This window comes from Prionailurus viverrinus, chromosome A2, assembly GCF_022837055.1.
Source record: "Prionailurus viverrinus isolate Anna chromosome A2, UM_Priviv_1.0, whole genome shotgun sequence".
Lineage (NCBI taxonomy): Eukaryota > Metazoa > Chordata > Mammalia > Carnivora > Felidae > Prionailurus > Prionailurus viverrinus.
Genome location: NC_062562.1, coordinates 29,251,463 through 29,270,453, shown reverse-complemented (window position 1 = coordinate 29,270,453; position 18,991 = coordinate 29,251,463). Strand labels below are relative to the sequence as shown.

Below are 18,991 nucleotides of genomic sequence, written 5' to 3'. Positions count from 1 at the left end.
TTTTGATGGAAAAGGGATTGGAACAGACAAGACCAAATTGTGAAAAAAGTTAGATTATTATAGTCCTTCAAGTTTTCAGCCGACACGTGAAAGCACCTTGGACATAACGCACAGGAAAAACTGTCCATTTGACCTCCCTTTCATTGGCACTGCTCCTGCTGCCCCCCCCCCCGCCCCCCTTCCTGGGAAAGACCAGATGTCTGGTTTCTAGAGTGTTGGGCTTTTCCTTAGTCAAGTTTATTTTACCAAGCGTGGAGAAAAACTGCAGCTCTTTCTGACCTTAGTATTTTATAGTTTAATAAATTCATCTACTAAAAGTCTTCCAGCATAAAATGAGTTTGAGTATTTATGCACCTCTGTGTTTGCAACAATCCAAGCAAGGCTGTGTGAAGAAAATCTTGAAATGACCTTTATTTTGAAAATCCCATTATTGTAAACAGACAAAAACCAAAATCCAAACCCCCAAATACCGAATTCATGTTTTTCATGAATAGTAGGTATGATGGAGTGAACGGGAAGGACGCTGAATCATAACAGTGGTAGGGGGCAGGGGGAGTATGAGTAGATGACCTGTTTCCTTGTCTGATTCCTAGTGATAGCAAATACAAAATACACGTTAGATACGGTATTTCTTCCCTCCTTACAGAAAACGGTACTTGGAAATTCCTATGTAAAGCTAATTTGCCATGAGGAATATAAAGCCCTTTAATGGGGTATCTAGGTCCCTATGGATATATTTTTTTTAAACATACACCATGTGGTGCAATCTGTTACAGTCTACAAGGAGAGAAGGGGAGGGAGTTCTGTGGGGGCCAGGAATAAAGTCATCTCTGGGAGTTTTTGAGGTATTCTCTAGTAACAGGGCAAATGATACAGCTAAAGCCTAGAAATGACATCCATCCCGCTTCCCTAAGTGGTAACCCAGGGTATATTAAATATATGCTCTTTTTAGAAACTATTTAGCACGTCAGTCAACTTAGGGGAGGAAAAAAACAACCTTTTCTGACATGGTTAAATTGCTATTCATTTTGTATTTTAATCGAACCTACTGGTGATTTAATTTACAGAACTCAAAGGAAGTGTGCACTCAAATATTTGAGGATGTTAACGTATCAACCACTGTTTAATTTTGGAATGTGCCTACTTGCTTGACACAATATTTTACTATCTCAACAAATGTTTAGCCTTTTTTTTCCACTTGACTAAAGAGATATAAGTTTCACATCGCTTCATTCACCTTCTTATGTGCATATGCTGGGAAAGATTGGATGTTAAAAAAAAAAAAAAAAACTTCCTCATGTTCCTTTCTACTACATCTAAATCTGTTTACCAATTCAAAGCTGCTAAAAAGCCATGCATTCTCCTGCTAAATCAACTGGATGGCTAGAAACCAAACTGTGATGTAACAGGAAAAAAAAAAAATTATCAATTTATTTTCATGTCAGAACATTCTTGAGAAGGTATAAATTGTTCTGGTCTCTATGCCAGTTTTCTTTTTTCTTCCTTTCTCTGTCTTTTTAAAAAAGGCTTTCAGCTTTTAAGCGGATACTTTTTATAGTTATATAACAGTTCTAATATTTTGTGACATTTTGTATTGTGACACTATAGATGAAATTGTCATCGGACTGACACTCTGTGCTGTTTATTCCTTAATTACAACTGTTAACACTGTAGAGAAGTATGTTAATCTGCCAGCGCATATTATGAAAACAACGTTATTGTTACCCACACCAACCACCCACTCAACAGGATATTTCCAAGATGGTAGTTGAAAGGAACTTATCAGCACAATGGACGTTTCAATATAGTGTTTTTTTTTTTTTTTTTTTTTTTTTTTTTTTTTTTTTTTAGCTTATCCTATTTTCTTTTAAAAACACAAACCAGTTTGAAATTTAAATGCTTGAATGGCAATGAACGTATAGACTCCCCTTGCTAGCAGGAGCTGCCTCTATAATTAGAAAAACAAATTTTTTTGAGTGTTCAAGCAGTGGAAGACTGAGGAACCTCAAAGCTTTCTGACAGTTTCAGAAATAATGAAAATAGAAGGGAGAGGGAAGGGCAAGTTTAAAGATGAGAAGATGAGAGGAGTTATCGACATTCACAGGGTTGGCAGTCCTTAAATAACCAAGTCAAAATCCAATAACCATTCTCAGCTCTAACAGGGGACCTTTTCAGAACCAAGTCTGAGCCTTCCTGAAACTGGCTACTTATCAAATGCTTGATGGTTTAGTTCTTTCCCCCGGAACTTTCAGAGGTTTGATTATCTATGAAGGACAAAATCCTATAAATCCATTCTCTAATAAATATTATATTGAAGCAGCTTAAGTGTCTCTATTTTTTCTACTTGTTAGAAGAAACTCTAATAATGGACCAACACCCACTTTGATCCTGTGCTGAACATGATCCCCATAATAAAATAACCAAAATGATTCTAGAAAATGTAACATCAGAACAACCGGTATTTACTGTTTAGATGAGAATGGCTGTAAATGATTTTTTTTTTTCTTAAAACGAGACACACACACTTATTTAGCAACTTGTTTAATAAACAGTCCACCTTTCAGTATGAGCTTTTGACACTAACACTTCCATGGATTTGGCAGAAGGCAAATTCTTGACCTGGAACTACTAGTAGGTCTCAAAGTGACAACCTGAGACTCAGCAGATTGTCAGATCCTGACCATCATTGAGAAGGTAATGGGACACTGGGAACGTACCCGATTCCTAAAGTTCCTGAAACGATCTGCATATTCTTTAATATTCAGCTGTACTAAACAGGTTCTTTTGAAAGAGCATGTGAAGGAGTTATCACTGCGCCTCATTTTGAGTGGTATTTTTCTGCTTCATTTTCATTTTCAACACCGATCGGATATGGTGCTCTTCCTAAAAGAAACTGTTCCCACTTGGGAATATATTCTTCTACTGATGCCCAGTAAAGAGTCTGGAAAAAAAAAAAAAAAAAAAAAACAACATCCAAAAGTAAAAAAGCATATCAAGCAATTGAACTTGGCTCTTCATAATAGTCTAAATGTTTATTCACTGAAGTGTGTGTATGCGTGTACACACACACACATGCACACATAGACGTAGAATGCACTTCCTCTACAGAATATTTTATGTTAATTTTAGAAAGAAATCTGGCTACTTACTAGTGTTAATTTTCAAATTTCTCAGTAAAACCAGAGCCTGGCAGAATTACAGGTTTTAGGATTTTATTGTGATTTTACACGCCCTCTTGTGGCCAACCTTGTGATTATTACCAGTGGAATCATTTATGGCTACAATCATTAAATGTTTTCGGTTACTGTTCCAAATCTCCTACCAAATGATTATGTGTACTGAAGTTATTACAATGAAATGATTAAACATGAACAACTGATTTATAGTTGACCTAAAAAGATTGGACCTGCGATGAGCTCAGGAACTGAAATGTAACCAGTACAGGATTCAGGTGAATGGACTCCTTAATTGTAAGGGGAGAAACATTTAAAATATGCATCCATTATACCTTTTAGAAGAGCACTCGTTATGGTAAATTGTAATTTCTTCCCATTTTTTTTTATATTGAGAAAAAATAATATAATGTAACCACTTTTCATTTAAATGGCTTAGAAATTGAGATACTGTATTAATGGCCTGCCTATAGCAAGTCTGTAAGCTACAGAGGCTCATGCAAAGATCACCATATAGTTTCTAGAAGCTTTGATGTTTTTTTGCATGACTGCTCTAACAAAGCCAAATAAAAGTAAACTACCAAAAATCTCTATCCTTGCAGGGCATTTTATAGGAGATTATCACTATGAATCTCATTTTGGGAAATTCAACCAAAGAATTCCATAGCATTAAGAATACATAATGATCCACTCTGCACATTAACAAGGTACAGGAGTTCTGAAAGTTGAAAATGGTGAGCGGTTCTACATATCTATCTATCTATGCATGTGGTCTGAGAAGTAGCCTGAAACACTTAAAATAGAGGTCATCCTGCTGTGCAAGACTAGCTCAGAAAAATACCAACCATCGCCTGTGGTTGGGAGTTTCTCCACCATTCATGGCTGGATTAACCCCTATTGTGTGGGCCCCGTATAGGCCAGAGCAAGGTATTGGAGAATTCAACAAAGAAAAAGACATGCCCAAGGCACAACTTTGTACCAGAGTTCTTTCTATCCTTGATCACTGCCTCTTCTTATTACTCTAGATGACACAGAAAATTGAAGGGCAAATTCTCATCCTTTAATTTTGAGTCTATTCACATCTCTGGTTAGGCAGCAAGCAAACTGTATTTGAAAAAGGTCATTAGGAATATAAAATTAAACTATTCTATATGGAGTAAATTTCCTTTCATCACAGATATATTCATATACCAAGTAGGATTTATTTTGGCCAACAATCTTCCCAATCTGTTCTTGAACTGAGCAAAATAAAACAGACAAAAGCCACACTATACTGCATGATAATATGCATTGAAATAGCATTGGTTGAAAATTGGTGAAGGGACTAAACTACTAACATTAGCCAACAGGAAAAGCACTTTGGTTAGGAATGCTGTCATCTTAAGATTTAGTGCATAGTGTCTCTCATGGTTTAACAGTGTAGTTGTTTCTAGATGAAAAGATACAGGATTTTAAGAAAATTTTCATGTGACGCTTTTTTTTTCTTAACATCAAGATACTTATCAGTCACCTACATACAAAGCACAGCACTGTGGACATGTAAGGATCAATCAGACATATCTTGTTTATTTTACTGAATAAATAAGTCTGGGAAATACATACATAGAACCACAGTTAATTTACAATGTACTCATAACAGCATGGGGTCTCTTCTTATACTTTTGATCTTTAAGATTCTCACCTCAAGAGAAACCACCTCTGGTGATGGAATTGGGTGACTCCGGGTCTGTAGAGACTTTTCTGCTGCTTCTATATCCTGTGATAGGTATCAATGTTATAGAAACAAAATGTATTTACATAACACATACAAATGACACCTGTAATAGCAACATCTATATCCCAAATCTCTCAACTCTTCTCTGGATATACAGTCTGAACTGAAGGAAGGTCATTGAGGTAGGAGACTGATCACTGGCTAGGCAACCAGTTTCAGATGGAGAACAGAGCATTTCTTATCTTAAAATAAAAAGTGGGGGTAGTGTCGAGAGCACTTTCAAGGTCTTCCATTTCATTTAAAACAGTAAATGGCAATAATTCTTGAAAAATGGACTTTCTTATAGAACTGCTCAGTAACTGCTCAATAACTGCCTTAGCCCTAATACCATTCAAAACTGCCAGGTGGATAAAGCGGTCAAATATTCCGACACTAAAAACAGATATTTTGTGTTTTTTTTTTTTTAAATTTTCTTTTAACATTTATTTATTTTTGAGACAGAGACAGAGCATGAATGGGGGAGGGGCAGAGAGAGAGGGAGACACAGAATCAGAAGCAGGCTCCAGGCTCTGAGCCATCAGCCCAGAGCCCGAAGCGGGGCTCAAACTCATGGACGGCGAGATCGTGACCTGAGCCGAAGTCAGACGCTCAACCGACTGAGCCACCCAGGCGCCCCTAAAAACAGATATTTTGACACTGCACTAACCTTAAAAGTGAAGTGTTCTGGGCCAGATCATGGAAGTGGTATATTAATGTCACACATTTCATTTGTTCGGTGTTCTTTTTATTTTATATTCATGCAAATTCTCCACATATTGAAAAGAAAGACCATGAGGCACCTCCGTACTTTGCAGCAAAAGCCTTTTCACTACACTCTAGATTTTTAGTACTAGATTTCTAGGGCAGTCTCGATGGCCAGCTTTACTGCTACGTTGTGCATCATTCATCTGATGGCTTTTAAGCACTGGGCTTTAATTTGTAGTTTAATTCGTGGGTGTGTGCATTTGCTCTTATGGTTGTAGAAACACAAGGGTAATTAATTACACTTAATTCATACTCTGGTAAAGATGTTACCTTGATATGTGGATGAAGTGTATGCCCAGAAATGTAGAACATTCCAAGTCGTTAGTGAAATGCTGAGCTCTGTTTCATGCTCCCCACATTGGCACCTATGTTGTCTTGTGCTTGCTTATGTTTGTCAAGTTCACAGAGGCCTTGGCTCAAGGCTGTGTAAATTTTGTCTCTCCTTTGAGCTTAGTGAGTTGATCGAAAAGAGAAAGTTCTCTGATCCATGTACAAGCATTGGAGCAATCCAAGTACAGGGCTGTTGGACAGACGGAGAGCGATGGAAAAGGGCGTGGGAGTGGGGTGTGAAGAATCCAATGCTGAACAGGAGAAAAGAGCGAGCAGATGGTAGCGGCGGGAGCAAGGAATGGGTGTGAAATGTAAAAGGGAAAAACAGGAAATTCCCTAAAGGGACTCCCCAAAGTTGCACAACCATTAATGCACCTGCTGTCTAGAAGAAGGTGATTTGAAGGGGAAAACCAGCAATTTAGGGATCAAAAGCCCATCTAATAGCCCTGTCTATTCCCCACCAGAAGTTTGTAGCTGAGACACATGCTAAAGAGCTTTTGATGCCGATGCTACACTGAATAGTGAAGATTAACTCTTCTGTGATTGCACTGAGATTGTACAAGGTCCTGGAACTGTTATAAATCAAACAAAAGAATCCTAACTCCATTTACACCATTATTAGAATAGTTATAAATTTACTGTTAGTGGTAGATCTAGGTGCCACTTGCACCTATAGACAAGATTATAAACCTTTGCCTTAAAGACCAGAAAGTAAGGATATTGAATCTCTCTCCTAGAAGAGCAGATTTGCAATGAAAGAGTAGACATGAGCAGGGATCTGTGGCCTGGTAAGACAGGCCTGTTGTGAGTAACTTGACTGTCAGCTCCGAAGCATTTCGACAAGGGATTATCACCCTTCCAGAGAACTTCTTTCTCAAGTGAGATTTTACTTTCTTAGCTGTTTTGCTTACCTCTCTGCCTCCTACTTCTCTTTCTCCTTAGCTGGCTCCTTTTTTCTCTTCTTAATCTGAAGTGTGGGCTTTCTTAAGATTTGTGACATCTGTCCTCATCTTTTTACTTTTGCTCTCTCCAAGACTGCCTCTTATCTAGCTTCAGCTTGTAATGTAGAGGGACATAACTTATCTTCCTAGCCCTTATTCCTCAACCTAATAAAACAGTCCTTCTGACTGTACTGAATATACAATAGTGGGAGTTCTCCTCCCCCGGACACCGATGCTGCATCTTCTATCTTCAACTCTTCTTATCCCTGACATTTAAAAATGCAAAGGTCCGTAGACTGATCCTTCAGGATGTCTCCTCTAATCTGTCCATGCCATCCTGTGCTATGGCCTTATTATTACTTACTTGTTCAACAAATATGACTTGGACCCAGGCTTAGACTATGTCTCATTTCAACCTCATATGAAATTGATTAGTTTTGCTAAAATTACTACTTTAAATATGTCTTTACCTACTTAAAAAAAAAACATACCCACTACACAGAGGACAAAATATGAATTCCTCAGCCTGACTGAAAAATCTCTACCTTCTGTAGCAAGTTATATCATATTATTTTCAATGAAGAACCTTCTCTTTGACTATACACTGCGAGATGATAAGGACTATGTTTGCTACTACCTTTAAGCATCCGAGAATCTTATAAAGTGCAGGGCATGTACTAAACACTTAAATATTCACTACATAAATAAATGATTAAGGTGTCAAAAGTTTCCTGAGTATAAATGAAAAGCTTAAAAAAAAAAAAGTACCCAAGGGGGTTGGGGGGAAGAAGAAAAAAAGCAGGTGAAAAGAGGGTAGACTTACCTGACTAGACCTTTTTATCTTGTTTTTTACAGACTTGTCACTTGATACATATCATTGAAAAATTGATATAGTTACAGAACAAATGAAAAAGCAATCCCTAAAAGTTGAAAACAAAAGGAAACAAACCTGTTGTCTATTTGGTGGCATAGCCACATCAAGAAAAAGTACATCAGGTGGTCTTAGAACACGGTATTTTGACTGAGCATCATAGTGAGATATACCCCAATTGTAAAAAGTTTCTGACTGAGAGCTATAGTATGTAATCATACTGTTGCTGGTAGTGCTGTCTATATCATGGGATAAAGTAAATGACTATGAGGTTGGTACTGGGAAATTACTTGCGAACTGAGATTTTTGGTTTGAGGGGGAAAAAAGAGTTAAAGGTTGATGATTTTAAGTTAAAAGTCTTGGAATCATGTGATCGGAATGGAATTATTGATACGAGCTCTTGCTGACTTTTATCTTTTTTTTTCAATTTTATCTTTAAAAAAAGTTGTAAGAAACACCCGATCAAGGGCTCTAAATACACATTCCTATCAAAAGGGTCCAGGGCTCCTTGGAGCAAAGGCCAATTCCAAATGCGTATGATTAACCTGATAGATATCATCGTACCAGAAAGAAAGTAAACTACCAAGGACTGTTAAGATCAGGTCAGAGGCATTCACGAGCTACCTTGGAGGTTTCCACTTCGTAAAAATGGGACAGTTGGAGCATCAGTGGGAATACAGATTGAACACTGCAGCCATATTTAAAAACACCAATTTGTCACTTTTGGAGGATACTAGAGAATCAACCTGTTACTTTTGAAAACTAAGTACAGAGAAAAGAATCAAGCACTCATCATGCTTGTTCCTATAGGAAATGTACTTCAGTATAACCAACTATCTGCTGAGGGCAGGTTCATCTTCTTGTAAATGATCAGTAATCGAATAAGAAGGAATAGAAGAATGCAAATATCACTTTTTGCAAGCCCTGATAAGCATATGTAGGCCACGATCACCAGTGACTACTAACATTCCAGAAGGAGAGACAACCAGTCATTACAAAAGTGTTCTTCCCCCAAAACACTGAACCTGAATGTGACCAGGTCTCTAGAAATGCAGAGCATTAACATGTGGTTGCTGAGAATTTGAAATGTGACAAGTCTGAGTCGAGAAGCGCTGGAAATGTAAAATACACACTGAATTTTGAAGGCTCAGTAAGAAAAAAGAACAAGGTATGTACTAACTTTCAGGAGCAATATATTTGAAATATGAAAATTTTAATGTTTCGTTTAATGTTTCTTTTAACCTTATTAAAAATGGTTACTAGGAAATTTTATAATACTTGCGTTATATTTCTGTTGCACAGCACAACTTCATCCTATCAATCTATGTCAATTATGGGGAATAGAGGAACATACTAAATGATACTTCAGCAATGTAATTAGTAATATCCAGATTGTGAGAAGCTCTATAGGAGAAATGAGCCAATTCCTTCAACAAAGAAATTTAAAGGGGGTTAGAAAAGAAAGGGGTGGGGCAGAGGGAACTTCTAGAGATTAGAGAAACCTATCTGTCAATTACATACTGGATTTTATTTGGATCCTGATTCAAACAAATGTAAAACCATGTTGATAAGTTAATAAGGGAGGGACATCTGGGTGGCTCAGTCTGTCAAGCGTCTGACTTCTGGTTTCTGCTCAGGTTATCTCAGGGTCTGAGTTTCGAGCTCTTCATCAGGCTCTGCACTGACAGCAAGGAGCTTGCTTGGGATTCTCTCTCCCTCTCCCTCCTTCCCTGTTCGTGCTCTCTCTTTCTTTCTCAAAAAAAATATGTAAACTTAAAAATATTTAAAAAGTTAATATGGGAGACGGGCATCTCAACTGAATATGTGAGGAATTGTCAATTTCTTAAGTTGACCGTGGTATTGTGATTATACTTTGAAATAGCCCTTATCTTTGATAAACACTGAAATAGATGTACACCAAAGTGTTTATAGATGACACAATGGCATGCCTGAAGATTAGCTTCAAAATAATTTGAGGGGCGGGCTGGGGGTGAAGGTGAGGAGTGTAGATGAAACAAGATTGGCTGTGTTTTGATAATTACTGAATCTGGGTGATAAGCACATGGAAGTTCATTCTTCCATTTCCTCTTCTACATAGGTTCGCAATTTTTCATAACAATTAAAAAACAAGTTTCCAGTATGGATGGTGGTGTAAACGTTACTCTGTGGCAGTATTCAGCAGCCTCTATAAATGAGTTGACTCATGATTAGGAAAGGTAAACTGTGAGCACAAAAAGTCATGTACTGCGATTTCTTTCTTTGCCCCTCACTAGACCTGTCCCTCCCTCTCAACCCAGCAATGGATATCTCCCTATAAATCTATGCAGTGATGCCAGCTCTGGCTGGGCTGGGTCTAATCGTTTAATGTGCTCAAGGTGCAATTTCTGGGATTGCAAAAAGAAGATACTTAGGCATGAGATACAGGGTTACTGGTACAAGCAGCACGTAAGCATTTGTTAAACTCGCTCTTCACTGGATTTGGAGAAAGTGAGAAATGTGAGTAGGGAAGAGGAGAGATGGGGTCCTGTAAGTTATTGGCCATCCTGGGGGGCAGCTGGTTCAAGGCTCTAACCGGCAGCCACCCCAAGAAGGCTTCCGGGATGCACCTTACAGGAAGCATCTGCCATATCTCTAGTCTGCTGTAGCACACTCCTGTTCCTTCTCACCCTGGAATGTTTGTTCATTTTCTTCACAAGATGATGTTTGCTACCACAAAACTGACTTTTTGGGTTAAACAATTTTGTCACTGGTGGTGGGAGTAAGGAAGGAGGTGGAAAGAGATGACCTTTTACATCCTGGAAGTATTTATGGAAACAATTCTCTCTTCTAAATCGATTTTGTTTTTAAAAGGCAGATAAATTTCATTTTATTTCATTTCTGGAAACTAACAAGCTAACAATCCATTATCATCTATGATACTTACTGACTAAACCCTCAGTGTGAGTTTTATTCTCTACTTAAATTCATGTTCATTCTTTTACTAATATGCTTGAACAGTTTGGGATTAGTCTTTTCATTATCATCCCATTTTAAAGACATTCTTTGATACTCTTGCTAATTTATTTTTCCAAATGCATTTAGAGAAATTTGTTGGGTTTGATGTGAAATTTTTGTGGGGTTCTATTGGATCTAAAAATAACATTGTGGGGTGCCTGGGTTGCTCAGTCGGTTAACCCTCCGACTTTAGCTCAGGTTGTGATGTCACAGTTGATGATTTCGAGCCCTACATTGGGCTCACTGCTGTCAGTGAGGAGCCCACTTCAGATCCTCTGTCCCCTCACTGTCTCTGCCCCTCCCCCACTCATGCTCCCTCTCTCTCCCTCTCTCAATAATAAACCTTAAAAAACATAACTTTGTGACAACTGGTGTTATAAAAATAATAGTTAAAAAAATAATAGTTTTCCCATCAGGATTAAGGCATATGTCTCCATTTAAATTTTCTCTTGAATCTCCCATTGAAATATAGTAATTGTAACAGTCATGTACGTCCCTTGTTAAGAGCATTCCCAAGTATTTTATAATTTCATTGCTAATGTGAAAGTGATCTCCTATTTTCCAAGTATATCTATAGGATTGTTACTGATATTTTTATGTTTACTTTCTATCCATTAATTTTACTCAACTAATACTAGTTTGAAAACAACTTGGGCTTGTCTACATATACAGCCATATCGTTTAAAAATACTAGTGTTATATCTTCCTTTCCAAAAATCAAGGCTTACTCCCTGTTATTTGGATGCTCTGACCAATATAAGAAACACTAAGGTCAAATAATGGATGCTGATAGAGCTCATCCTTATATTGTTATTAGTGTCTTTACAAGAATGCTTCCAAGTTTTAGTGGAACCATTTTTAAAGTGTATTCTGGTCTTAAGTACATATGGTGATGTAACTGAAACTGTTCTTGACCAGGGGTATTAGGAGTAGTTAGTTACCTTATGGTTTCCTCAGCTCTAAATTAAGGCAATAGCAGTGGTCAGTGTTTTTCACCATTCCTTAGAGTGACAATAGAGCAGACAAGGAAGGGCAAAATGGGTGGGGCTTTAGGCCAAAGCAGGTCCATTTTTACTTTAATCTTGAAGAAAAGTTTTTATGCTAAAAAAAAAAAAGAAGTATAACCTTCAATGAGAAGTGAATCTATATGCTTTTAAAAGTTGCTCCCAACTGAATATTCTGTGATCAAGTCTTATTTATGTCACTTGCACAATAATCTCTTTACAGAGTTTCAAACAAAATAATAAGAGGGAAAGCAGGATAAAAAAAATTGCATATACAAATATTCAAAGTATGTTTTAAAAAAAAGTGAAGAGACTGCATGTCTAACAGCAAACACACTGTATCTGTTTATGAAAAGACTGACAGGAAAAATACAAAAAAATACTAATTTCTAGCTGGGTGGGGTGATATGGAAAAAAAGCTATTTCAGGGGCTCTGAGTGGCTCAGTCAGTTAAGCATTTGACTCTTGACTTTGGGTCAGGTCATGATCTCATAGTTCATGGGATCGAGCCCCTCATTGGGCTCTGTGCTGACAGTGCAGAGACTGCTTGGGATTCATTCTCTCTCTCTCTCTCTCTCTCTCTCTCTCTCTCTCTCTCTTCCCCCCCCCTTTGTCTGCCCTCCCCTGCTCATGCTCTCTCAAAATAAAGATTAAAAAAACAATAACAACAACTATGCTAGCTCATCTTCTTTACGCTTTCAAGTTTATTACAGTGAGAATATATTTTATTGGGGGGAGAAAAACCATACCAAAAGACTATGAAACTAGGTTCATTATCTTCCTTCTAGACAGGACAATGATTTCTTAGTTATTCTTCTTTAATCTAAGCTCTCCATTCTTCAAATCACATTACATCGGAATAGGAGATGAATCTTTTCTTAAATACCCATGTTTTTTATGTAAGTCTCTAGTTTTCTTTTGCTCAAACATGTCTAGTACTGTATTATCCCTATATATCAAGTCTCAGATTCTTCAGTTGGGTCTCACAAAATCTATCCAACCTTGCTTCCTGTGGCTTTACGAGGTAGTTAGCTCAGGGTCCCGTGAACATTAATTGGGCTGTTCATTCTTCTGGGCTTGGTTCTTCTGTAAGAATGCAGTGGAATACCTTACCTTGTGCCTATTCAAACACCGTTCCAGCTTAGCTTCCACTGTCAGACTTGTTAGAATATTTTAGCTTTTGATGAGTTTTTATACTTAGTCCCGCAGTGCTGAGGATTCCACGTAACTGAATGTTTGATCTCCTAAGGTCTCCTATTTTGTGTGTGACAACCTCAACCTTAGGTTATCAGTTAAGCCTATGAGCTACTGGATGTAAAGAACTCTGAATTCTTTTGTTGACTCCACCTTCTGCTGAGAACTAGCTTAGTAGTAAGGACTCCGGGCATTCACCAAATACTTGCTCACTAAAAGGAAGACAAACTTGAAAAATCCGAATAACACCTGTACTTGTTGCAGGTAGGTAGCAGTCAAGCCTTCAAGCCTTCTAATTTAGTTTTTCTGAATTTTCACAGCAAATTCCAGATTATCCTATATATTTCCATTTAAAAATAAATATTGCAAACACCATTGGGCAAGTAAGACATATGGCAACATAGAATGCTTTGGTAGCACTATGGCTGTGACTTAAATTACTGTGGATCAAACTGCCAGAAGCTGAGAAGATAACTGAATTTCCCTCTTCCTTTATCCTCTAGTGACTACAGAAGATAACTATATCATGCCTATCGATGAAAATATTTAACAATAAAAAACTGAAAACACTGCTTTATAACTTAAATAATATAGCCTTACTACCAAATGTTTTAGTCATAGGATCTCTTGGAAGCTTGAATGGAAGCAAACTTTAGGGTTTTAATTATGGATGAAGCCATACAATTCTGGAAGCAAAGTATAGCAAGCAGCCAAAAATGTTACACATATGATTTTACTCCAAATGGGCACATTGGCCAAATGGTGAGGCCCTGCGCAATCACATACTTTGACCACCTCCTCCATCACTATCAAGAGAGATCTGGGAAATCTGTTATCTGTTAGATATGAATTCTGTGTGTTGACTGTGGCCCCAATAGGGCAAAATCAAATTGTTCTCGTTTTTATGAGGATAGTTTTGAGCTGGATCTAAAAACATTATAGGTACTTCATGGGGTTTTAGAATCTCCCGATAAATAAAAGAAGATAGAGAGCTGTATCTTAAATTTATTATGTCTTGCACAAAGGTGACCTTTAAATTCCTTCCGTGGTCACTGATTTTTCTCGTTGATTAAAAACAGCTTAAGCAAACTTCCATTTTTTTTCATTAAAAAAATGAGAATCCATATGTAACTTATCTAACATGGGTTTAAAAACTAGATGGTACTTCGTTAATTTTATTCAAAACAAATTATATACATCAAAATTATGAAATTCACTTAAAACCTTTTTTGCATAGGTGAGGGAAGATATCTAAAATCAATGAAACTTACCTTTAAAAGACTAAGGTTCCTTTTAAGAGCAGTTTGAGCTGCTTGTATCTGAGATGCCTTTTCCTTGTTTTCATCTAGAAGTTTATTCTCCATTTGTTGAAGTAACATTAATCTTTGTGATACTCTAGAAAAAAGGAAGATTATATAAAGTTTTTTTTTTAAGGGAACATTTTAGCTTGTTCAGTATGGAAGTACATTTCTTAATTACACCTCAATTCAAGTTCAACGTATTTTGAAAGCCAACTACTATGTCCATTATTAAGACAGTAGAAAATTAAGATAGTTCAGTAAGTCTTAAATATGGGTAAAATTATTTTCATTAACGTATCTACTGTAAGTACATGCTTCTGTTTTTTTTTTTTTTTTTTTTTTTAGCCTCTATGGTCTTTGCAATTATTTTAGAGTGTTAAAACATGTTTTAATTTTTTGGTGAAAATGCAAACTGTAATACATATCCCTTTGTACACATACTTATATATACCTCCCCACACACATACATTGATATAACTTGCTATACGAAACCTTCTGCTTAACACTTCAATACCCCTGAATCTCATGTTACACATTTAGAATTGCGCTAAACTTCCATATGTTTGAAGAAGCAATAAAAATATTTTTTTCCTCTTTTTCCAAGAGAAAGATGATGGTTCCATATATGAGTGAGAGGCTGTGTGTATGTATGCATACTCACAACAAGGTGAAACAGTAATTGAAGAAAGATGTAAAAAGTTGTAAGTAAATTATCAAACTGCTTTGTTTTATGTATTTTAAAAGTGTCTCATTGGTCAAGTCATCATTTTACAAGTTTTTTGGCCCTCTTAAATGATTAATTAAAAAAATGTCAGATGATAAAAAATACATGAGGGTAGAATTAAAATTGAGTAATTTGAACATTTTTTATAAGGAAAATACCTTAGAAAGCCAAGGAAGGGGGCCTGGTAACGAACTGAAGAAAAGAAATTAATTAAAGAAAACATGAGAGCCCACAGAAAGAGGTGGAGATGGTTGATCTCAATATAAGTACTGGACTGGTTATATAATTTGTAAGGCCTAATGCAAAATGAAAATATGGGGCTCCTTTTAAAAAAAAAAAGTATTACACGTTTGAAGACAGCAACATTAGACCATTAAACCAAGCCTGCTATGGGTAAGAGGTTTAGAGAAGTCCATTAAATACCAGTGAGGAATCTAGAAAGGTGAGAAGGGTAAATTTATCTAGGTAATAGCAAAGCAAAGTAAAAAGAACATAAATAACCCTTTTAATCTTTATTATTCTTAAGAGACAGTGATGTTCCCTAATACCAAATCTCTCAAGTGTTAGAAAATTTAAATGACACATTTTCAGATTTTTAAGTCTGTTCACACAATATTTCACTAAGAAAGCCAGCACAATGTATTCATTTAGATAAGCCTTTAAAAAAAAAACCTTACATTTCTTCATGTCTTTTAGAAAGGCGAATTTCTTGAGCAAGCAACGAAGTCATCCTTAGTCAAAGCTGCCTTAAAAGCTTTCTGCTAAATAATAAAAACATGTACAGTTACTTCTACTACATATCCTCAGCTTTTCAAGAGTTGATGGTTTTATTACCTCAACCCATTGATTCTCTCAGAATTGAAAAATAAAAATTGAGATGTAATGCATAAAATGAGAGAATGCACTTAAAACCATTTTTATTTACGATGCGCAGCTTTTCTATGCCAGGTGCATCCCCAAACACCATGAATCAGGTAAACTAAACATTTCACATTTCTTCCTCTTATTTCCTCACACTTTAACCTTAATCTGAATTGAAAACAAACAAGCAGCTGGTACTAAGACTAGTAAACATTTTATTGAATCAACAGAAAGAAAAAAAATCCACTCTGTAAAATTCAACACAGGAACACCATCTCTCATGCATGTGCATACACACATAGAAAGGCAAACAAGTATGAGAACCAACTGGAAACTCATGGTCTTTCTTTTATTGGAAGACTGCCCAGTTCTACCATCTCTTTTCCAAATAAGAAAGTATTTTTCATGTGTAACTGCGGTGGAAAAGCACAATTGTTCCCTTCACTGTACCCTGCGTGCTCAGGAGTCCTGTTTGGGGAGTTTGGGAAAGCCCATTTTAATGGCACATGAGCAAGCTCACCTTGACTGAAGAGCCTGGATCAATACTGATAAAAGATCAAGTGCAGTACTTTGAAGGCTGGGAGCCCGAAGGCAAATCATCTGGCTGGGTGCAAAAGCCAAAGGTGACTGTCCTAAGGGAGAAAAAAAACAGGAATGAAATTCTTTCCTCGGGCGAAGCACTGGCTTTCCTAAATTTTATGAATTAAACACTGTCGCTAATCTCGGAGTGTCCAGCGCTGACAGACTGAGCTCTTCTTTCTGTGTACATGCACGGAGGTGTAGGGCCCTGAGCCCAGCCAAGGAAACACTGCCCTGCCCTCATCGGGTTTCCTTCTAAAGGAACCGCTGTGTTTTGCTCAGCACCGCGGACAGCAACCTCTCCAGGCCCGCCCGCAAGGATCTAGTTACAGATACGTTCCTCTAAGATCACTGCAGGCCACTCCTCGCCGCATTCCTCCCACTTTCCATTGCAGCGTCAAGGAAATCCCGGAAAGTTAGTCAATGGTAACTTCTCTTCCGTAAGCCCGCCATCAGCACTCCAGGCAAACCCCAAGATAAATGCTGCCTTTCGAACCGAAGATCCCCATGGTCTGAGAGTCCTCAATCCTCCGACCACTCCAACTCCTGCTCAGGACTCAACGACCTTTCCTCATCACCCCAGCCCTTCCCCGTTAACAACATTCTCCCCCCACCCGCCGGCCCTGCGGACACCTGCGCCGTTCTCGGACAGTCAGGGCCCCCACCCGCGGCCCGTAACGCCGTGGGACTCCACTCACTTAGCCGCGCTTACACCTTTTCAGTAAAGGCGTCCGCTACAGTGAGGACGCTGGGTCCCAGCACAAGCCTGGGCGTGGTCACGCCGCCATGATTGCGCACGCGCAACGAGGTGGCGTAATCACGTTGCTATAAAAGGCGGACCTCTGGCGCGGGAGTTTTCCCAAAGCGGTAGCTGCGAGCCTTGCGAAAGCGTTTGGCGGTAGCTCAATTTCAAGGCCTTTTAAAATGAGACCTGTTTCCGTTCAAAAGGCTTCAGAGAGGGAAGCTAGAAAGTCACGGAGTATGGAAATGGGGAAGCCCCCTTCAAGGTACTCCAAAGAGATTGAATGGTCTTTACAGTGAGTAAAAGCACTTTAATTCAAAGAGCTTCACCCTGGTGTTCCGTTGCTGAGCGGGGGAGCGGAGCCCCTGTTCGCACCCACTAGGGAAAGTAACATTAATCGGTGACGTTTTGAGGGGTCTGCATGCGGGTCGCGGTGTTATGTGGATTATCTCGGCCCTTTCCCACAATGCTGGGTTGGGTAGGTCCCACTGTCCTCATTTAACAGAGGAGCAGACAAGCTTGGCCGTTTATCTAGGTTGTGGTTTGAAGCCCGCAGAGGTTTAATGAAATTTCCCACGGCCCTCAGGACCCCGCACTTAGAAATAATCCTTTTGTGCTGTGAAGCGCATTCTTAAACCTTTTTTTCCCCTTTGAAATAAATTGGTGAGACACGAGGTACTATTCCTTAGTTTCAGAGGTAGAAACTGAGGTTCAAGAGAGGTAAAGTTGTTTTCTTCCTAAAGTTACTGAGTTGGTCAAGGGCGAAGTGCCAGACTCTAGTCCCGGTGTCTCGTATTTTTTTCTTCCCAGAATATCTCCATGAAACTCCGCTGATGCTTCAGGACTATGGCGCTTTATGGTTCCTTTGATTGGAAAACCCATTCCTTAGAAACTCACGTAGACTCAGTTCCTTATCTTTCAATGCTGCCTCCTCAAGGAAGCATTCCCCTGGACCTCCAATATAAGAGAGGAGTTCCATTTCTTCTTTGTCCTCCTCCTGCTGTATTTCTCTCCAGAACACAACACTGTACCACTGTTCTTCACCCTAAGAACAGGTATTTTCGATTCTTATTTGCTGCTGTATCCTCAGCAACTAAAATGGCCTTGAAATAATCTGGGATTGAATTTGCATCATAATTTAAGAGAGCTCTGTCTTCAGTTGATAGGACCTTCGATTTAGCTGTCCCATAGCCTTCCTTAGTAAACATGAAAAATAAACCTTTGAATGGCCCTTTGTTCTAGGAATGAAATAGAGCTTTTGCATGGGTACAAGGCATTCTTACCTTTTATGTAAATTTACAAGTAAGAATTTTTTTTTTTAATTGGCAATGGGTTGCATGAACCTTGAGGCTGCACATGAAAGCATTTGTATGTTGTTTAAAACAAACTTTGTTCGCCTCTCCTGCTTTATGCATGGTTTGCATAGTGACATAATTGGGACAGACCCAGCTCTTTTGACTTGGAATCTCGCTTCTTTAGGTCATCGTCTTCCCTAGGAGTGAATCAAGGAATACCTTAGAATTGTCTTGGAATTTTTAGGGGGACAGTAATCAGGAATACCTCACAGACACTTAAAAGTTATCTAGAGAGACGGATTATTTTGTAGCATCCTGTAAAAGCACTTGCTCTACTCAAAGATCTGCTGTGATAGCTCCGCTCTTCATGACAGCCCCCAGTTGATCTTTTCTGTGAGACACTTGGCTGGGGAAAAAGTATCTGTGGCAATTGCACAGTTTGTCTCTACACAGCTTCTCTATTA

The 18,991-nt window shown here is 38.2% G+C and overlaps 1 protein-coding gene across 4 annotated transcripts; it reads right to left on the bottom strand.

Moving 5' to 3' along the window:
* Positions 1-2,538: 2,538 nt before the first annotated feature.
* Positions 2,539-17,277, bottom strand: CA2H3orf14 (chromosome A2 C3orf14 homolog). 4 transcript variants are annotated; one of them, XM_047849015.1, is made up of 5 exons: positions 17,124-17,277; positions 16,432-16,543; positions 14,297-14,420; positions 4,855-4,929; positions 2,539-2,941 (listed from the first exon to the last, which is right to left on the bottom strand). In XM_047849015.1, the coding sequence occupies exons 2-5, from the start codon at positions 16,509-16,511 to the stop codon at positions 2,819-2,821; spliced, it is 402 nt and encodes a 133-aa protein (XP_047704971.1). In that variant the 5' UTR covers positions 16,512-16,543; positions 17,124-17,277; the 3' UTR covers positions 2,539-2,818. The 4 variants fall into 4 exon arrangements, with proteins under 4 accessions (XP_047704971.1, XP_047704970.1, XP_047704972.1 ...); XM_047849014.1 differs by having other exon boundaries at positions 17,189-17,277; XM_047849016.1 differs by lacking the exon at positions 17,124-17,277 and adding an exon at positions 15,728-15,811.
* Positions 17,278-18,991: the final 1,714 nt, after the last annotated feature.

What these genes read in the sequence shown, in the direction of transcription:
- CA2H3orf14 (XM_047849015.1), bottom strand. Translation starts at nt 16,511, where the DNA reads ATGATTTGCCTTCGGGCTCCCAGCCTTCAAAGTACTGCACTTGATCTT. An exon ending in ATCCAGGCTCTTCAGTCAAG is followed by an intron (nt 14,421 to 16,431) that starts GTGAGCTTGCTC and finishes CCTTTTTTCTAG; the next exon opens with AGTATCACAAAGATTAATGT. An exon ending in CAGAGGTGGTTTCTCTTGAG is followed by an intron (nt 2,942 to 4,854) that starts GTGAGAATCTTA and finishes TTTTTTTTCCAG; the next exon opens with ACTCTTTACTGGGCATCAGT.